Source organism: Larimichthys crocea, chromosome IX (assembly GCF_000972845.2).
Source record: "Larimichthys crocea isolate SSNF chromosome IX, L_crocea_2.0, whole genome shotgun sequence".
In the NCBI taxonomy this organism is placed as follows: domain Eukaryota; kingdom Metazoa; phylum Chordata; class Actinopteri; family Sciaenidae; genus Larimichthys; species Larimichthys crocea.
In genome coordinates this window covers 6,509,175-6,527,555 of record NC_040019.1, presented here as the reverse complement: position 1 = coordinate 6,527,555, position 18,381 = coordinate 6,509,175, and the positions used below count along the sequence as shown (strand labels likewise).

Sequence of the window (18,381 nt, the reverse complement as noted above, 5' to 3'; positions counted from 1 at the left end):
CTCATAAAAACACATTTGCTTTATTTGGATCATTGTACATGTGGAGCACATGAAGAGACAAGCCTTAAAATACTGACCATAAAGTAAAAGAAGTCTATTTAAAAATAATGGGTGTATCCACTGCTTTAAAATACATGTACTGTCTAACAGTCATTTCTGATACACCCTCTCTTTCTTTTCCGTATGTGATATATGAGGCAAGCACGATTTAAAAACCGTCTCATTTAAGGGAATAAGACATTCCTTGAATCATTTGCGAGTGCTTAAAAATCACACTAATTTTACTGTTTACAAAATTAGCATCTATATTTTCAACTAGAAAAATATTTTTTTATATATATTTACAGGGAGGAAGGGAATATGTACAAGTTGTTCTTTTGTTTTAAACAGCTTCATCATCTGCAGGAATTGTTTTTGCAGATGCAGGATGGACTTGTGATCGCCTCACAATAGTCCTGGGTTTTGTTTTCCACATTTACACACATTTACATTTGTGTGTTCGTGTTTCCTCTCACATGAAAATACATCTGTGTTAACTATTATAAATACTCCTCCAACTATCGTTGCCCTTGAAGAAGAACCTGGTCTGAGAACTGGAGTTAGTCCTCAGGTGGTGCACTGGGGCTGACCCCTGCTCCTCTTTAGGAGGGGATCATTACAATGGATGAATTTCTCATCAATATGTGGTGACGTTTTGCAGCAGCTGAAGAGAGATGTTGTCTCCTGCTTTTCTTTCTTTAGAAAAATTGTAAATACCATCGAGGTCCAATCATAATAAAATTAATCTCATCTGGAACCAACATATTTCCAGAATAATAACTCGGTGTTAACATGCTCTTATGTAATAAGACATTTGTAAATTTATATTCATAAAATATAATAACTCTCAGCTACTCTCTCAGATGTATGTACAGTATGAAGGCATCATGAGGAAGCGACTACAGGCTTGTATGCAGAGACTAAAGTTACATTTCTATGCCTCAGTATTCATATTAAGTAGCCATTCTCTTTACAAAATATGCATCTGTGCAGCTCGTCCTCTACATTTGGCTCTCTGCAATCCAGTTAAACAAACTCTCAGCTGTAAATGACGTGACTGGAAGTTGACATGAAGTTATCATTTTGAAATATTGGATATTTACAACAGTTTAATCATATTTGTATCCACCTTTTATCGCTAAATGAATGAACATTACATTAATGTACAATATACGACATGATATATAATCTACAGTGACTTTGCAGCAAAGAATGACTTAAATAGTGTGTTCACTATTTACATAATACGTACTGTACATGGATATTACTACACATATATGTACACGTTTTAATTTCCGCTTCATTACACAACTACTGTCAAAAATTACTGTATAAAAGTTTGTCCGACAATGAACAAGCTCGCATACAGACACACAGAATATTTCCATCTGGACTAACATTAATCCCCAAAATATAAGAAAACTGTTACTGTATGAGTGAAAACCTGAGATTTAAAAATCACCTGGAGTCTTGATTTTTATTTAACTACGAAGGGGACGGTGAGGATTCTGAAGAAATACTACGGGGCTGTGCATTCATGTATCCGTCTTCCTGACCTTATTGCATTTTTTCCTTGGCGGTCAGACTGACTTGTCTTGCTGCGATGCTCAGGTGATTCTGAAGTCAGTCTGTCAAAAGCACTCCAATCGCGTGCACAGCTTTTTGGACCTTTTAGCACACAGAGCAGGTCGAAGAGCCTGAGCTTCCACCACTGGGCTTGTTTGCAGCAGCTGGTGGACAAAGACACATCAAACAAAAGAGTCAGTGTATGTGTGGATCATGGGGATGATGGTATTTGTGTCACATAGAGCCAAGAAAATTTGAGCAAACATAAGCACCTTTACTGGGCGCGGCCGCCTCTTTAGCAGCCTTCTCTTCCTCCATGGCTTTCAGTTTAGCCTCATACTCTTCTTTTTTGGCATTCCACTCTTTCCTGTTATTCAGGATGCCATCCAGCATGGGCGTGATTTGTGGGTGGAAGCGAGAAAATTCCTGAGAAGAAAAGAGTCACATCACGTTAAAGAAGAGGTTTGTTCACACTTGCTCCAGTGAAATTTATAATAATACTATAAAGGTTTATGTACAAAATTCATACAAAAATAGACTTTGCGTTAGGTAACCTAAAAAGAGCCATGTGCTGTTTAGTCAATATTAAATATTGGATGTTACCTTGTAGACAAATGTGCAGACAAAGTCAATAAAACCACACTGTAGCTTTGGAAGCTCTGCTGCCTTGTTTCTGTCCATCATGGGCTGGTGGGAGGGACAAGAAGTGTTTGAGCCACTCAAAAACATCACATCAACATCCAATAAATCAGTTACAACAGCTGCTGCTTAAGTGAATGGGAGACATTATTATGAAACCCCCTTGTTTGTCTTTGCAAGTCACCCAGCTGGATATTCAAGCACCTCTGATTGGCTAGTAGTCATTGCTCCTGATGGTTAGATTGGTTAAGGTCTGGGGCAGGTCAATTTAGAAGCAGAATATGTGTCTTTGTGAAAAAGCAGTGAGATTCAACATGACACGACTTGAAGTAGTGTGAAATATAAGTACTGTTGCAATACAACTTTCACACTCTGTGGCTCAACTTTTGTTACTAAACACCTGACATACATCAACTGTCCGCTCCTGACAGGCGTCTGAAAAGTTTACACAAGGCACTTAATGCCTGAAATGGTCGAGTGACTTAAATCAGGACTCGATCAACACTTTGTGTATTTGTAGGTTGGTTAAAGATGCTACAACAAGCCATGTTTATTGGCTGATTTATCAGTGCGCATCTCTTGCTGCATACATTGTCAGTGAAATAGTCCAAATCTTAGTCTTATTAGTCAAAAGCAGCCCATAAATAGAACAGAAAATATAGAAATGTCTTGAACCTTTGCAACACCAAATATATATATGTCATAATACATCATAGAAAATGAGTTTGACAACTGATTTATCATTTAAGTTATTTTTTGGACTTTTTCACTGTATGTCTATTTATGTCACAGTAGACACTGTGGTGGATCTTTTTCACTATTTCCGGATAAATAACAGGCTTGGATTAATATATAACGAAAATAATCATTAGTTGTAGCTCTTATTAGCTAACACATGCCTTCACATATTCAACACAACAATTTCTAAACTCACAATAGGTTGTTGTTCCAGTACTGTCCTCTCCAGGTCACCCTGCTCCCAAAACTCTGCTGCTACAGACAAGGCAACCTAAGAGATACACAGAGAGAGAGAGAGAGAGAGTCATTTGTAGAAAAGCAGATAACAAACACTCACAAGTCATTGATTTAGTACATTTTTATGCTTCTCACCTTGCTCTGCACCTCCCAAGGCTTGGTGATAGCTGACAAGTCACATGCGGTCATCATCATAGCCCTGAAATATAAAAGATTTAGAGGATCAGAGAAATGTGAACAGACAAAAGAACTACATGCACGCTCATCGTACTCACATGACGATTTCTTTTCTGGTTGTTTCCAGAGACATGAAGTCGACCCACTTCTTTTCATCCTCGTATGTGTGTGAGAGGTCCACGATCTTCTGGAACATTGTTCTTTTTCTAGCAAGGTACGGAGAGAAGAACTATTTTACTATTTGTCATCATGTGTTTTTACAGTATAGATAATAGAGAGAAGCATACGGAAATAAACAAGTAGACAGCTTATGCTAACTTGAAATAAAGAGCCAGGTCAGTAGCTATGATGGCGATGTCCATGAGATGAATCACATGCTCTGACTGTCGCCTGTTAAGGTTCTGGTAGATATTCAGTGACTGCAGGTGAGAGGAGAGGAGAGAGACGGGCAACAGTCAGTTTATGTTCAGAGTATGGGATAAGGAAGAGATTTCAGTAACATACAAGTTAAGTTATTCTCCAGTTCACTTCTTATTTCTCACCTCATCGCCCAAGAGGAACTTTCCAAACTCTAAATGGTGTCGTTCCAAGATGGAGGAGCCATGTAGCTTGGCCAGCGGGTTGCCAGATCTGTTGTGGTCAAAATAAAATTCCTCAAATAAGATTTAAATGACTTAAACGCAACAACAATCCTCATCATCAAGTATGAGGCTTCATCATTGACAGAACATGATCTGACTCTCATACCAACAAATTATCCCCTGCTTTCAAAAGCAGAGATTAGTAAGTCTGTTTTCTTTGACAAATCCATAAAATAAAATGTATGAAATAGATAATTCACTCCAGTAAATATCATATCAGTTTTTATTGTTATCAAAACTACATTATACATTCAGATAGAAGGTGGCATGTGTGCATATAGAGCATATAAAGATTTAGTACCTCTGAGGGCAACTTATTTAGTCTTTGTTGGATTATTTATTCTACCGATAAATGAAAAAGTTCCTGACAGCACTTACTTGACTTGGTACAAGTTGTTGGTCCCTCTGTGATCAATATCATGGAGGAAGCCTGCAGTTATCATGGCCATAACCTCTAAGTCAGTGTAGTACCGCTTCAGCATTCCCGTCTGAGCGCACACAGTGGTCAAAACAAAGAAATTACAACAAAATTGTAGATAGTTTTACCTTTTTTTTAGAGCTTTATTTAGAGAGTAGAAAATTCTAATAATACCGTTAAGAGCGTAAACATGGTCTGTCCCACGTTGAAGCCATGACGCCAGTTGTGGTAGGTGATTCTTCTGTAGCCTTTGCTGACTGAGTACATGAACCGAACCAGCACCTGAGAGGAGACAGCGGATTAATCACACAGACTTAGTGCTTTATAATAATGTATAGTAGTGTTGTTTGTATGTATGTGTGTGTGTTTGTATGCCTAGATCACCTCTTGAGGAACCTGGAACTTCTTCACCACTCCGACCTCGTAGTACATCTGGATCCCACACCTCACCAGGTCCATCTCCGTGCAGTTAAAATCTGAAAAGCGGAACTCGTAGATCTCGAACTTCTTGATCAGTGGAGGTAGATCTTTTTTCTAAGAGGGAAATAGACATAACAAAAACAGGGGAAGGTAAAAAAAATATTCAACTCAAATCTTCCTCTTCTTCTGAAGATTAGATGTCACATAGAGGACAAATTAAATAGCAGGCAAGTTTCAGTGTTACCAGGATTTCTAGGAGCTCTTCCTCTTCACACTCTTTGGGTTCACAATCGTAGACTTCTCTTGTGTTCTGGGAGAGATGAGAAAACCACTGTCAGTATGGACCGACCAAATAGCAAGTAAATGGAGTGATTAAAACTCCTACAAAGTGAAACAGTCATACAGCAAGAAGGCCCATTTCTCTTGTCTTGTGTTGGGCCATAAATAGCGTAGTTTGAATCTGAAAGTATACAGCACTGACCAGAATATTCTGAATCTCATCATCCCGACATTTGACGTGGTAGAGCACCATGTCTTGAGCAATGTCTTTCCGATTCTCCAGTTTGTTCATCTTGTCATAAGTGTCCGGGTTCAAAACGGACCAGCCCAGGAACTGAGTCAAAGCCTGAGGATGTACAGCAGAGAGTGATTCACTGACAAAGTCCTTGGTAGACTTCTCTTAACCATGTCATATCAATGCACATGAAATCTTTATCTTTAATGTGACAAAATCAGTGTAAAGACGGTTTATATACCTCCATGAGCTGCTCATCCTGATCGTCGAAAGGCTTCCCATCTTTTCTGTTGTAAAAAGTGGCCACACCAACTATCTCTTCTTTTTTGTTGACGATTGGCAGCGATAGAACATTTTTTATGGTCCAACCACTATTGTCGAGTGGCTCAGTCTGCAACATCAAAACAAACCAGCATAAAACATGTGATACCGTGCACGTGCATCTGTTTTTCTTTCAGCTGAGTTTAACAGTCTTAACTCTCTCACCTGAAACTCAAACATCTCATCAGCAGATGCGTTCATAATGTTACAAATCTGCGGAGAAGAAATGAGATCGATTGATTAAGCAGGAAGATGCAAGCTGATTCAACAGCTTGTAATCATGTAATGATTAAGAAACTCACATAACCGCTCTCGGCAACATAAGTAGGCAGGCCACTACACAAGGCCCAGTGATCTGGAGTAGGATTTCTGTGTGGCAAACAGCAAAGTCGACATGTTAGCACGGATTATGTCCAAACTGGGATTGCACCACTGGCCGTCTGCTCTCTGACATATCATTCATGTTTTTCATGGTACATAAATATACAAATTTGGCTCCAGGTTGATTCTCTGTCATGTTTATCTTCGACTACATAATGAAATAAATATTCAGACTAAGACAAAGTGCCAAATAAAACAGATTTACTCACGGTATTACTTTGATGTCCTCTTTTCCATGCAATATATAATCAATCACTTTGTAGAAAATTACCTCCTGGAGACACAGAGATTGGATTTAAAGCATTTAAAAACAGTGTTGATAATAATATGTTTTTAATAATGTTAGATAAATAATAGCAGGTGATGTACCCTGCCATCAGGAGTGACCGGGCCGGAGTAAGGTGCTTGCTCTCCCATTAACACTGGCCAGATATCAAAGAACTCCTGGAAGAAGAGAAGCAGAAAATCCAGTATTTCACGGTGATAAATGCACGAACACAAAACATGTAGTATTAAAGGAAAAGACACAGAAAGACACAGTACCTTCTCTTTTGTCATGTCTAGTAAACCGACAGAGTAGCGGTCACAGTTGAGGTAGGCTCGGACTGTGTACAAGGCTTTGTGAAACTGTCGCTCAATGTCTGTCAGTTCTTCAAATACCTTGTTGGCAGACCACAGCAGCAGCTACAGGACACAGAACACACATACAGCAGTCTCGTGAGGCATTGTATCGAATAAGTAGCATGAGAAGTTGGTGACTTCTATCAAAACATGTGCAGGGTAGGCTCCTTCACCTGTCCTTTACGTGTCTCGCAGCTGTGGAGGTAACTCAGGTGGTAGATCTTCAAGTTCAAAGTGGCAATTTTCAGATACTTTAAAAAAAGCTAAACAAGAGAAAAAGAATGCAAGATTAAACCACGACACAGCGTCAGAACAAAACATCTGATCAGACATAACATGAATTATAAATATGAATTGTGGTGTGGTGTGTGAGGACACAGCATAAGCTAGACATCACAGTACAAGGTTTATTTTAATTCTGAAGCTTTGTTTATTGCTAAGTGAGATGACATCCTTAAACTGGATGGATTAATAACGTGACGTAAAGTGAAGACTTTAATAATCTATCAGTCAACTCAAAGGGAATTCCCTCTTTTAAGACCACATCATCACATTTTGATATACTCTGATGGTCCCCAAACAGATTCTATGAAACTATGATTTTATTTTAATTTGGTATTTGTCAGAGCCTCTGTATGCCACACTGCTCTGCACCGTGTGTATCTGTGCTTGGTCTGTGTGTGTGTGCTTTGTGCGTCAGTGCTTGTGCATTTGTGACTCACATCTTCATCCTCAGGAGTGAAATGTGGTCCTGTGGTCTTATTTAGAGCCAAGATCACGGCCACCAGGTCTTTGCCATTGAGGATGGGCGTCGCCAGAATGTTCCGGGTCGTGTAATCTGTGAGTTCATCGACGAATGGGCTATAGTATTGGTTCTAATGGACAGAAAATACATGTTTTAGTATACACACACGTGCACACAATTTACAAATGCTTTCAGTTATATTATTGTGAACTCTTGATTTATTTTCTCTTTTAACTAGTTATTGTTTAGTTAATAAAATAGTTGTTGTATTTAAAGTTTAGTTTTGATTGTTCTGTAACTTTTAAATGTATTTATTAGAGCTCAGTTGTGTTCCTAATCTTAATATTTTGCTGAAAATCTAAATGTTTAAATGCCATGTGTCAGATAGTTAGTTCTATGGCTCCTATGTACAAAAAAGGCCAAAACCAAGACTGTTATTGTAAGACTAACCCAGATAGCAAATAAATATGAAATCAGTTGATTTTTAGGAAAAATGACCGAACATGCCTTGGAGGATTTTGTTTTCCCACAGTCGTATTAACTAGCCGTATTTCCACGGCTTGATAACTTGTGATTTCATCATCAAACTACAGTAGTACAATATGAGTTAGCTGAATAACTTTAAAAGCCTGATATAAAAGCACTCTACGGACACTCTTTATGCAGGCAGAGTAATGTAAACTAGTTTTTAGATTCCTGCTGACTGCTGACTAAATGCCAGAGACGTCTAATCCACAGCTAGAGCAGAGGCTGATGGGATCTAGAAATAAATGGATTATGTCTGACAAGGGGATTTACACCCTCACTTGGTCACTTATAGATACGTGTTACTAGCTCTTATTTTGTCTACAACCATTACAGTTTTGTAATAATAATCCATGAAGACATAAAGATTCAGCATGGACATGAACTATTTTAACATCTGTTCAGTTTATAAAAAGAGGAGCAGACGATAAAGCTGGACAACTATGTTTTAAACCCTGACTGGCCACTACAGTGTTTTTATGCAGCATTTTCTATAATGTGGGTTGTATATTTCAACAGTTGCATATTTTTTTGCATTTAATGTTTCCAGGAACTCTAAAACAAAAATATTTTAAGAATTTTAATTAAACATGAAATGAACATGTCAGTTGTCATGGATACCGTGACCGTATGGTGAACTTTCAACACTTGCCAACATGCTATTTTCAGCATAGACATACGTCTGTTTCACTGGGATTACTTTTGGGGAGAAGAATATCAGCCAGCATACTACACGCAACAACAACATGCCATCATCTGTCATAAAGATTTTTAAAAAAGACACTTCCTCCCAATTTTAATATGATTCATAATTGTCTAATAGAACCAGATATATAAGGGTCATATAACACATTATGAAACATATGGCTTATCGATAGATAAGGCTTTCTGCAGCTTATTTTCACTAAAGAGGGACTTTATCATTGCCCATAATGCTGCGTCCTTTTCTGTGCTGCAGCTCCACTTTGTGTTTCATGCAGAAACAGGCTTTCTTGCATTGATTTTAAGATTTATTGGTTGAGTAGATAAACATTTAATTATTATTTAAAGCCACTATATGTGTGATTTGAAATTCTAAAAACTGAAAGCAATGGCGACATCTAGTGGTGATATCACGAACAACACTGACAGACAGCAGTACAGATATGCTTTAACAACTGCACCCTCACTTACCTCTGTGACATTTTTCACATTAATAGTCTTCTTGGTCACGGCAACGTGGGCCACTATTCCCAAGTCCATTGGGTAGACGATCTCAGAGTCTGGTGGCACCACACAGTCATCCAACTCGGCCTGTGTGTTCACGTTGAAGAGCCTTGTGGCAAGCTCTCCGATGCCGTTACGCTGCCGGTACATGAACAAGCTGCAGCGGTCTGCATGGATGAGAGCACTGATCCTCCTAAGGATCTTGAAGACCACCTTTTCCACGTTGATGTTCTCCTGCATGTCTTTGATCAGGTCATACATGATTTGGCCCTCTTCCAACTTGAAAAGGAGAGAACATTTTTTAGATTGGTTTCAGTAGAGTCACTGACACTGTATTTAGATGGTTTTCTGTGGCGTAGCTTAGGCTACCTACATCTATCTGCCCTTTTTACCTAAATAAACATGAATTAATAATAATAATGAAATAATGAAATTTACCTGACTGAGCTCCTGGAACTGGCTGAAGTCAATCTGTTTCTCTGGGAGTCCTGACGCCTTTGATAAGGTGTCAGGGGTCATCTTCTTGGCAAAGTACTTTTTAGCAAAATCAGGGTTCCCTTGGAGGAACTTTTCCACATCTTCCTTTTGCACACCCATGATTCCTTCTTTGTCCTGTTCTCCAAAATGTTCCTGTCTTCTCCCTCTTCAGCTCAGTGATTGAGCTCCTGCTTGGTCCAACGCTGCTCCAAACAAGCTAAATCCAACTTCTCACAGTAGAAATAAAAGAAAAGGAATAAGAAAAACAACGTGCACAGCTGCCAGTTTATCCCCTAAAGAAAGAAAAAACAAATCCTACCCAGGTGTTACATGCAGAAAGGGAAAAACAGAAGCAGACACATTCAAACGAAGGTAAAAAATAATCCCCCTTTGTAGGATGAGTGGACTGAGTGAGGGAGAGCTCTGAGGAGGAAGGAGAGGGCTGAATCCAAACAATCCTTCTGTCATCAGCAGATAGTGCTGAAGGTTAGCAGGGATCTGCCTATGCTAAACTTGTCAGCTGATCATCTAGTAACGGATATGTGGACCAAGTGATCCAGTCTGCAGTCTGCTTCAGTACACTCACTACCTTTGTAACAGTGCAGACAGAACAAATTTCACACAAGAGCTGCTGCATTTTTTTTTACATACAGTATATAAACATATTTTATATATAATATATTATTTTATTCTAATTAAATAAAAGTGCAGAAAGACAATTAAACATAACTTCAACTAACATCAACCACAGAGCAAAATGAAGTTGGAAACAACAACAGCTCCAAATCTAATTAATCTTGGCGTGGTTATTTCTAACTAACACCCGATGTACAGACAAGAATAACACCCTGAATGAAATTATTACACTTGTTAAATAAATAACAGAAATGAGAGAAATCTTAGGCAGGCTTTGTATAAATATAGTAAATGTTTTCCCTGTATTTACAATAAATCTGTGATAAAATGCAGATATTTATGAGATGCCCATGAATATTTTAGTTTATAGTATGTCCTTCCATGTTGTATTTCAGTTTCTTAAGTGCAATCCACAGTATATTCTTTCTGTCTATCTCTCTCACTCGTGCAGGTCTACCTGTACAAGCTCTTTAAGTCCTTATTAAACAAGGCCTCCTCTGGCATAAGCCCTATTTAGTTAGGACACTAGCTGATTATCTCAGCACCCCAACTCTCCACATGCAATCTTTAATGCAGTCTACCTGCGGTGCCTTTCTAAGTTTTCAACAGTAATAACTGTCATTATCATATTTAAGAGGCCGATGGTTGATGATATCCCGAAAAAGGTACAAGCGAGTAAAACCAGATGGAAGCTAGGAGCTAAATTAACATTCATGAGATGTACTCTCAACAACAGACGCATACAGACACAAAGTGGGAAAAGAAACAAGTTTTATAAGAAAGTTAATCCTTTCATTCAGAGCAGGGAGGACCTGTCTATAATAAGGTTTCATAAACACCTTAAACAAAAGGTCAAATACATAATCTGCTTCCACTATAATAGATTACAGCTGGTCCTGAGCGTATGTGTCCAGTCTAGAATGAGTGTGAGAGCGAGGGCATTGTGTTTTAGGGTTGGCCAGTTAGATAAGAGTGTGTATTTCATGTGTCATCTGTTGAGTCTCTTGTGTAAACACTGGGCCAGTCTGTTGAATGCAGTTCTGTGTACAACAGCAACATGTTATCTGTACTTCTTTTGAGATTCAGAAATAGCTCAGGTTCAGAGCAGCTTTGTACATGTGGTAGTGCTTGCAAACAAGTGGCATTAAAAAAAAAAAGAAAAATATTCAAGGCATGTTTGATCCCTGTTGCACATCCACGAGCCAGATTTCTTCTAGATGTCAATCGAGATATTTGCACAGGCAATTTTAATAAAGAATTAAAGGCTTTCAGCTTCTAGAATAAAAACCATTGGACTACAGTGGCCATATTCACTTTTATTTTTGCTATCCCGTCTCTTTTTAGCATGAGGACCACAGTGAGTGTACTGAATATGATATATGGACAATGAAGGGATCTCTTCAGGGCTAGAGTGAGCAGTATATCAATAACATCATACATCGAGGCCAAGTCTTCGGTCAGATAACATGGATTTATTGATCCTCTCCACTGTTATGCCAATACTATCAAGTTGCAATGCTGATATTGACCACAAGATGGGGGCAGATTCACTTCTCAACACCTGTACTTATTAAAGCTCCCACGCACATCTGGTCCATCAATGCAGGTGTTTTGATTGATTTTACTTGATTAGAAGTTTGGATAGTAGCTGAGGAACAAAGGACCATGGGACCATGCTTTCACCCCCATAAGAAACAATTTGACATGACAGATATAAATATTTCTTTAGTCAGAGCTTCCTATTTTTAGCCTAAAAATAAAAATGAAACTGTCTTTCCCTGAAATGTTTTAGTGCCATAAAATCTCCATGTTTTTTTTTTTTTGTTTTTTTTAAAGGGATATACAGTATATGTTTAAAGTTTTAGGCAGCTGGTATCTGCACAGTCCTTGAACGTGACATGATGGCTCACGTGTTTCTTCAGATGAGAGGTTGATTTATATAAAACAGTTTTACAGGATCAGTAGACATACTCATCATCAATCACCAACTGTTTTACACTAAACAATTTATATTCTCCCATTTTAACCGTCACATTTGAATCAATATAATTTACTACATTTAGGAACCTATATATATATAAAGGTGTGTAGTAAATCTATTTTTGGCAATGATCTATTTCAGGTCACACAAGTAGGATTATACAGTAGCAAAGACAAAATAGATCCATCTGTCTTGACTGGCTTGTCTGTCTTTATTCTTACTGTGGAGGCTGTTTATTATCAGTGCCATGTGAGTCTGCAGTTAATAACTTACTCCTTTATTTTGTGTGTAAGAAAAATGTAGAATAGAATAACAAAGCGACACATGAAGAAGACTTTGGATGTTATTTCATAATACACGGTATTATGCCAACAGCAATCTCATGTGACCAGGAATAATCCAGGAAATGAGAGTTCACGAGTTCACAGCAGAGTATGTGTGTGTATGTTAGTCAGTGATTCTCACTTCTGTTTTTTTTTACATTAAAAATAGGTTGCAACGTTGATCTTTTTATGTGTTTAAAACCTCAAACGCAATATATCATATTTTCCTCTTTCCCAACATCTTTGGGCAAATATACAAGCATAATACTATACTCCCATTCACCATCTCTTCCCTCCACCCCTTAAAAGCAAAGAAATACAACAATAAAAGAAGTTTACTCACTCAGAAACAGTTCAGGTTACATTTAGTGTGTTAAAAGTGTATGAAAAAAGTTCATCAATTCAATAACCACTACACTGCTTATGTAATGAAGTGCCAGTGCCAGTATACCATCACATGAGCACGTACATGTGGAAATATACATTTAACACATGATCAGTATAAAAACAAATGAACAAACAAGAACAGTGAGCTTTTACGTGTTCGTGAATATTGATGTTTTATAGTATTTGTATCATAAGCAGGTCATCACATTATTTGTTGACTTGGTAACAGACTACTTCTTCAAGATTTATGCATTAGTCTAACTGTATTTACTCTCTCAGGTGGTTACCCTGTCCTGTATAACTTTAGGCATAACAGTGTTTGTCTTTGTGTGTGTATGCTGTTATAATAATGCAATATATTTGCATATTTATATAATGTTCATATTTTTAAATTTGAAATATAAATGAGGTAAGACAACTCTGCTCAATTACATACGTAATACACAATAGTACATTTTCATGCACTGTTTTTGAAGATTTTAGCATTTCTAGAGCATTTATTGTGTAAAGTATGTACTTGTAGTACTTGTATGTACTTGTACTTGTAGTAGTCTTGGTTTGGTTTGTTAGTGAGCGACCTTTAACGTAGCATACCGTGACAGAAAATTCTAGATGTCTTTTGTCCTTTTTCTTTCTCTACCTCTTATCACAGTACTTTCCAGTCCTTGTATTGGTGGACTCGCCAATCAAAAGCAAGTGTTAAATCCGTTTGTCTAAATGTAAAGCTGCTTAAGACATTTAATGAGAGGTCATTACTGAGTAAATGGCTGTTTTCCAATCAGGAAAAGTGTAAAAATGTTTCTGTTTTGCAGAGTTGCAGAGTTTTAGCTTGTTTTCTTGTTGATCTTATGCTTCCTGTTTAGTTTCACAGGTGGTTTTCTACCATTCTTACCAGTTAAGTGCGACACTTAAACTTTCACTGTTGTTGTATAGGTGTTATCTGCTAAATCATGTATTTTGTGTGGCAGTATTTATGTCAATTATTAATACTTTACATTTAAGCCACATCTCTGGTCTGTATATAATTTCACTTTATGTGTAAGCACCTGCATCTGCTCAGATATGCACGTGCCTGTTTTATTGGGCTTCCAGTTAGTTACATAAAGGTTTAATTGTTTTTATGGTAACTCTTGGGCAAGTTTGAACGTAGAAGCCAGATTACGGTAAGGATTTTAAGCCCAACAGGATTACCTCTAGATTTAAGCACCTTATTTAGTTCTAAGCAATGAAAATCAGCCACAAGCTTGTCTGTAGAGTGTGTATATAAAGGCTGCTTCAGACGCAAAACCCAATCTGGTGGATAACCACGCACAGTTGTAGAATTTGAATCACTGTTCCTTCTTTGAGTCGTAACAGGTAAGATGCTGAAATTTTTACTGATTTTAAGACGACTAGTTACTTTTTTGGAAATGTCTTTAAATTTTTAAACAGCAGAAAGGATGTGACATTATGTTCTGAAACTGTGACTGTGGAGTTACTGTTGTTGAAAGTTTATTTTCCATAGACCTTTTAACTGAAAGTATATATTTCAGACTGTGTTGCTCCAGCATAGGTACAGTTTAATATTGTTGGTGTGTTCATAGTATATCAATATAGAAGAGATCATGGAAACGTTGGACTATTTTGTTCTGTGTTTAGTAATGATACTTGACGCAGCCTGTTTTTTCTGATCTGAATACACTCATATGTGTGTTGGTCATAGAATGGGATCCTCTAAGCTGGCCCTGCTGCTGGTCTTGCTGTCCTGTGTAGAGCGCTCTCTGTCTGCCTCCTGTGTTGTCGACAGCTTCACGGTCAAAGAGGACTTTGACCCCAAGAGGGTGAGTGATATGAAACACACCAATAAGTATGCATGTCGACAGAAAAAAGTCTAGAAAACACTATACTTACTAGACTTTCATGCTTTTTATCGCAGTACGCAGGTAAATGGTACGCACTGCAGAAGAAAGATCCAGAGGGCCTGTTCCTGCAGGACAACATCTCAGCTGAGTACACCATTGATGATGACGGCTCCATGATTGCCTCCTCCAAGGGACGTGTCACTCTGTTTGGGTAAGTCAGAAGGCCAGTGAGGGGCTTTACATGGCTGATAGACTAAATGATGATCACAAAGACCTTCTTGACTCTCTGCAGAGACGAGGGCAGCTCAAATATTCCGTTTAGAAGTTTAAAAAAATGTTCTGTTGACAGATTTAAGATAGGAACAGGTGTAATTTACCAGAAGGACATTGTGAACAGTATTAGCTACAAGCTGGGTTTTCCCTGGATTATGCAGGATTAGGATGAAATTCAGGATGGAGAGGTGATTTTTTTTACACAGGAATGTGTTTCAGTGCTCAAAAACTTAAATACTTCAGCTGATTTAAGTTCCCATGACAGGACTGAACACTAATTAAGTTAAACGTTCCTGTAATTGCTAGAAAAGGACAATGATACACAAAAGTCTGTTGATTTGTTTACATACAATACATAACAACAATATGTGTGTTTGTATCATTATGCTTTAGCTTCTGGGTTGTGTGTGCTGACATGGCCGCCCAGTACTCTGTCCCCGACCCCACCATCCCCGGCAAGATGTTCATGAACTACCAGGGTCTGGCCAGCTACCTGTCCAGTGGAGGTCAGCCGTGCACAGATATCACAACGTTCTTATAGCTCCTCATTCCTCTTCACACTCACTGACCTCTCCTTTTCTGTCTCTGACCAGGTGACAATTACTGGGTGATTGACACAGACTACGACAACTACGCCATCACCTACGCCTGCCGTACCCTGAAGGACGACGGCACCTGTGACGACGGCTATGCCATTGTGTTCTCCAGAAACCCCCGTGGCCTGCCACCCGCCATCCAGCGCACCGTCCGTCAGAAACAGGATGACATCTGCATGACCGGACAGTTTCAACCCGTCCTGCAGTCCGGAGCCTGCTAAAGAGAAAGAGGGGAGGAGAGTGTGAAGCTAAGAGAGCCAGCTGGTTGCAAGCAAGAAGAGGGAGGATGAGAGAGTGCATGTGACAGTGTGTGTTGTGTATGTGAGAGGGATAATATGCAGTCAATGGACAGATAAAAAAAAAACAACTAAGAACGAGGAGGACACACATTATAAAAAATGGAAAGACAGTGAAAGACCTTTTCATTTCCTCCTCTTGCACTCTGTGTTCATCCATTGTTTGTCCAAAATGTTTGTGAGTGTACATGAAAATTAACCATAAAGCTGTTTGAACAAAAACATCAAGTGGCTGTGATCCCTCCTGAGCTCCAGAGAATGCAGCCAACACAATACACACTGAGCGGTAATGGGTTTACTGGTGGTCTGATGTTTAAAGACCTTAGTCCTATTATACTAACTCAACTGTTAGGCCACTTAGCATGCACCAGGTGTCAAGGATCATACCAGGAGCTTTCTGGAGCCACATCTTGCTTAGATTGCAAAGAAGCAGCACGTTGATGCTCAAATGGTGACTACTCTTTTTTTTTTTATATATGTCACTAAAAATGTGAAATGTTGTCAGGCGGGAGAAGCAAGGGAGAGGCTGACAAAGGAAAAACGTATTAAGAAATTAACAGGAAACATGTTGAGTTAATTCACCCTTTGCAGCATTTACAGCTTTAAATTATTTTTGAGATGTAGACTGATACCACGGAGGATTAGAAAACTGTCAACTCCATTTAGAAAACAATATAGTACAACATGTGCATTTGTCAATTTCACTTACTTTCTCATACATAACACTGAAGCATGCTGTATTGATTGGTTTGTCTACATCTTTTACAGTACAGTAACAGTAAACCATGAAAATAATCATGACATCTTATACGCAGCAACATCAAACCATATCCTGTGATATTTTACAGTGCTCTGTTCGGCAGAGCATCCCAGTTGTAAAATGTTAAAGTGTGACAGAGGATCGAGGGCAGTCTCTCTGAGTAATGACACTAGTTGGCTGGACAGTGTGTCAGGCGCAGCAGGCCAAAGCTTCAATTAGTGTGTGCTTGTACCATAGCAGATTACAACATTGCAGTTATACAAGTATCACTTTAAATTCTGGATGATCTCCAGGGGAATTTTGTGGAAACTGGATGTCATGTGAGCCCCCAGACCCTCAAGGTGTCTGAAACCTTGGTGGTGGTGATCAGGCAACGTGAAGGATTGTGAGGTACATAGATAGCCACTTGGACGAGCTGGCAGCCAAGGAGGACTGGTGCCATAACCTAGTGGACGCCGCTGTCTCAGTAAAAGTGATGTTGTGAGATGTACCCGAGGGCGATCAAGCTGCTGCTGACTCTGGTTGGCTTGGATTCCTGAGTTTGGCCTGTCAGAGTAAGCACTGAAATTAGCCTGGTAAACTCTGTGGTCATCAGGTCAAGAAGTCTACTTGTCCACTTGCCAAAGAAACATCAGTTTGTCACAGTCAGGGTGTGTTTACATTTGCCGTTGCTCACCTGAAAGCTGGTAAAGTCCAACCTCCAACTCTGGCTGGAGCATCAGGCTCAGCATACCTCACTAACCCATTAATCCTGCTTTTCAGTACACCCCTCAAGTCACATGCGACTTTGTTGATCTAAAATACCCAACTTGCACATGTATGAGACGGATAACATCCAGTGTTAAGCACTGCCTCCGGTGGTCAGAATGAAACAGGACAAACAACAACAAAAACACCAGAACAACGTAACAGACCCAAACTGTCCCAGACTTTAAACAGTCACCAAGCCTGAGGTAAGAATAAACGTGGATTTATCTGCTAGAGTCTGATGAGGCTCCAACTGAAATATCAAGAGTTAGTTCAGCTAAAGTGATGCTTTGTACAAATTTGTTGAGTCTAAGACTAATCTAGTGTTATTCAGTATCTCCAGTATCAAGCAAGTGGTTTCCCCTTATGCTGTCACATCTTGAAGGTTTTCATGGCCAAGCAGACTCTATCACGTCACTGCATTCAATGCAGCATGATGGACTTTACCGTACATCATATTAACTGCTATACTAAGATCTGTCCACCAGAGTGCATTCAATCCACATCGCACAATGAACACTGGGCTTGTAAATCTCTAATATTCTTCATACATTATGACTGTTTATATACATTTGTCATAGTTTTTAATAACAGCCAATAATTTGCATCTTTGATCATTTGATGTTGAACTTTAATATTTCACACCTCTGCAGCTGAAAAGTCGAGTCTGTCTCTTAGAAACTGGAAACAAAGTGTAATAAAAGCCTGAATGTCGTTTATTGCCATTGAGTGATTAATGTTAAGCTCAAGTTTCCTCTTTACTTTACATTCCAGCGCTCTGCTCAGGGAGAGGTGTATTTCAGTGCTGTTATTGTAAGTACAAGGATTAATGCTGGAGCTATCTCTCAGCGTGTCATTAGCAGAGTCAACAGGTGA

The 18,381-nt window shown here is 38.8% G+C and overlaps 2 protein-coding genes across 3 annotated transcripts; one reads left to right on the top strand and one right to left on the bottom strand.

Annotated features, from left to right (window-relative positions):
- Positions 1-1,054: 1,054 nt before the first annotated feature.
- Positions 1,055-10,052, bottom strand: pde6b (phosphodiesterase 6B, cGMP-specific, rod, beta). The gene is made up of 23 exons (XM_019260131.2): positions 9,627-10,052; positions 9,156-9,467; positions 7,435-7,587; positions 6,886-6,975; positions 6,635-6,775; positions 6,461-6,535; positions 6,301-6,365; positions 6,013-6,079; positions 5,876-5,923; positions 5,631-5,780; positions 5,357-5,500; positions 5,120-5,185; positions 4,840-4,989; positions 4,630-4,737; positions 4,416-4,525; positions 3,939-4,026; positions 3,715-3,815; positions 3,495-3,602; positions 3,355-3,418; positions 3,179-3,253; positions 2,209-2,292; positions 1,878-2,031; positions 1,055-1,769 (listed from the first exon to the last, which is right to left on the bottom strand). Exons 1-23 carry the CDS (start codon positions 9,783-9,785, stop codon positions 1,711-1,713), a joined length of 2,571 nt encoding a protein of 856 aa, XP_019115676.1. The 5' UTR covers positions 9,786-10,052; the 3' UTR covers positions 1,055-1,710.
- Positions 4,903-16,192, top strand: rbp4l (retinol binding protein 4, like). 2 transcript variants are annotated; one of them, XM_019260132.2, is made up of 5 exons: positions 4,903-4,976; positions 14,695-14,812; positions 14,908-15,044; positions 15,500-15,612; positions 15,700-16,192. In XM_019260132.2, exons 2-5 carry the CDS (start codon positions 14,696-14,698, stop codon positions 15,921-15,923), a joined length of 591 nt encoding a protein of 196 aa, XP_019115677.1. In that variant the 5' UTR covers positions 4,903-4,976; position 14,695; the 3' UTR covers positions 15,924-16,192. The 2 variants fall into 2 exon arrangements, with proteins under 2 accessions (XP_019115677.1, XP_010734960.2); XM_010736658.3 differs by lacking the exon at positions 4,903-4,976 and adding an exon at positions 14,113-14,348.
- Positions 16,193-18,381: the final 2,189 nt, after the last annotated feature.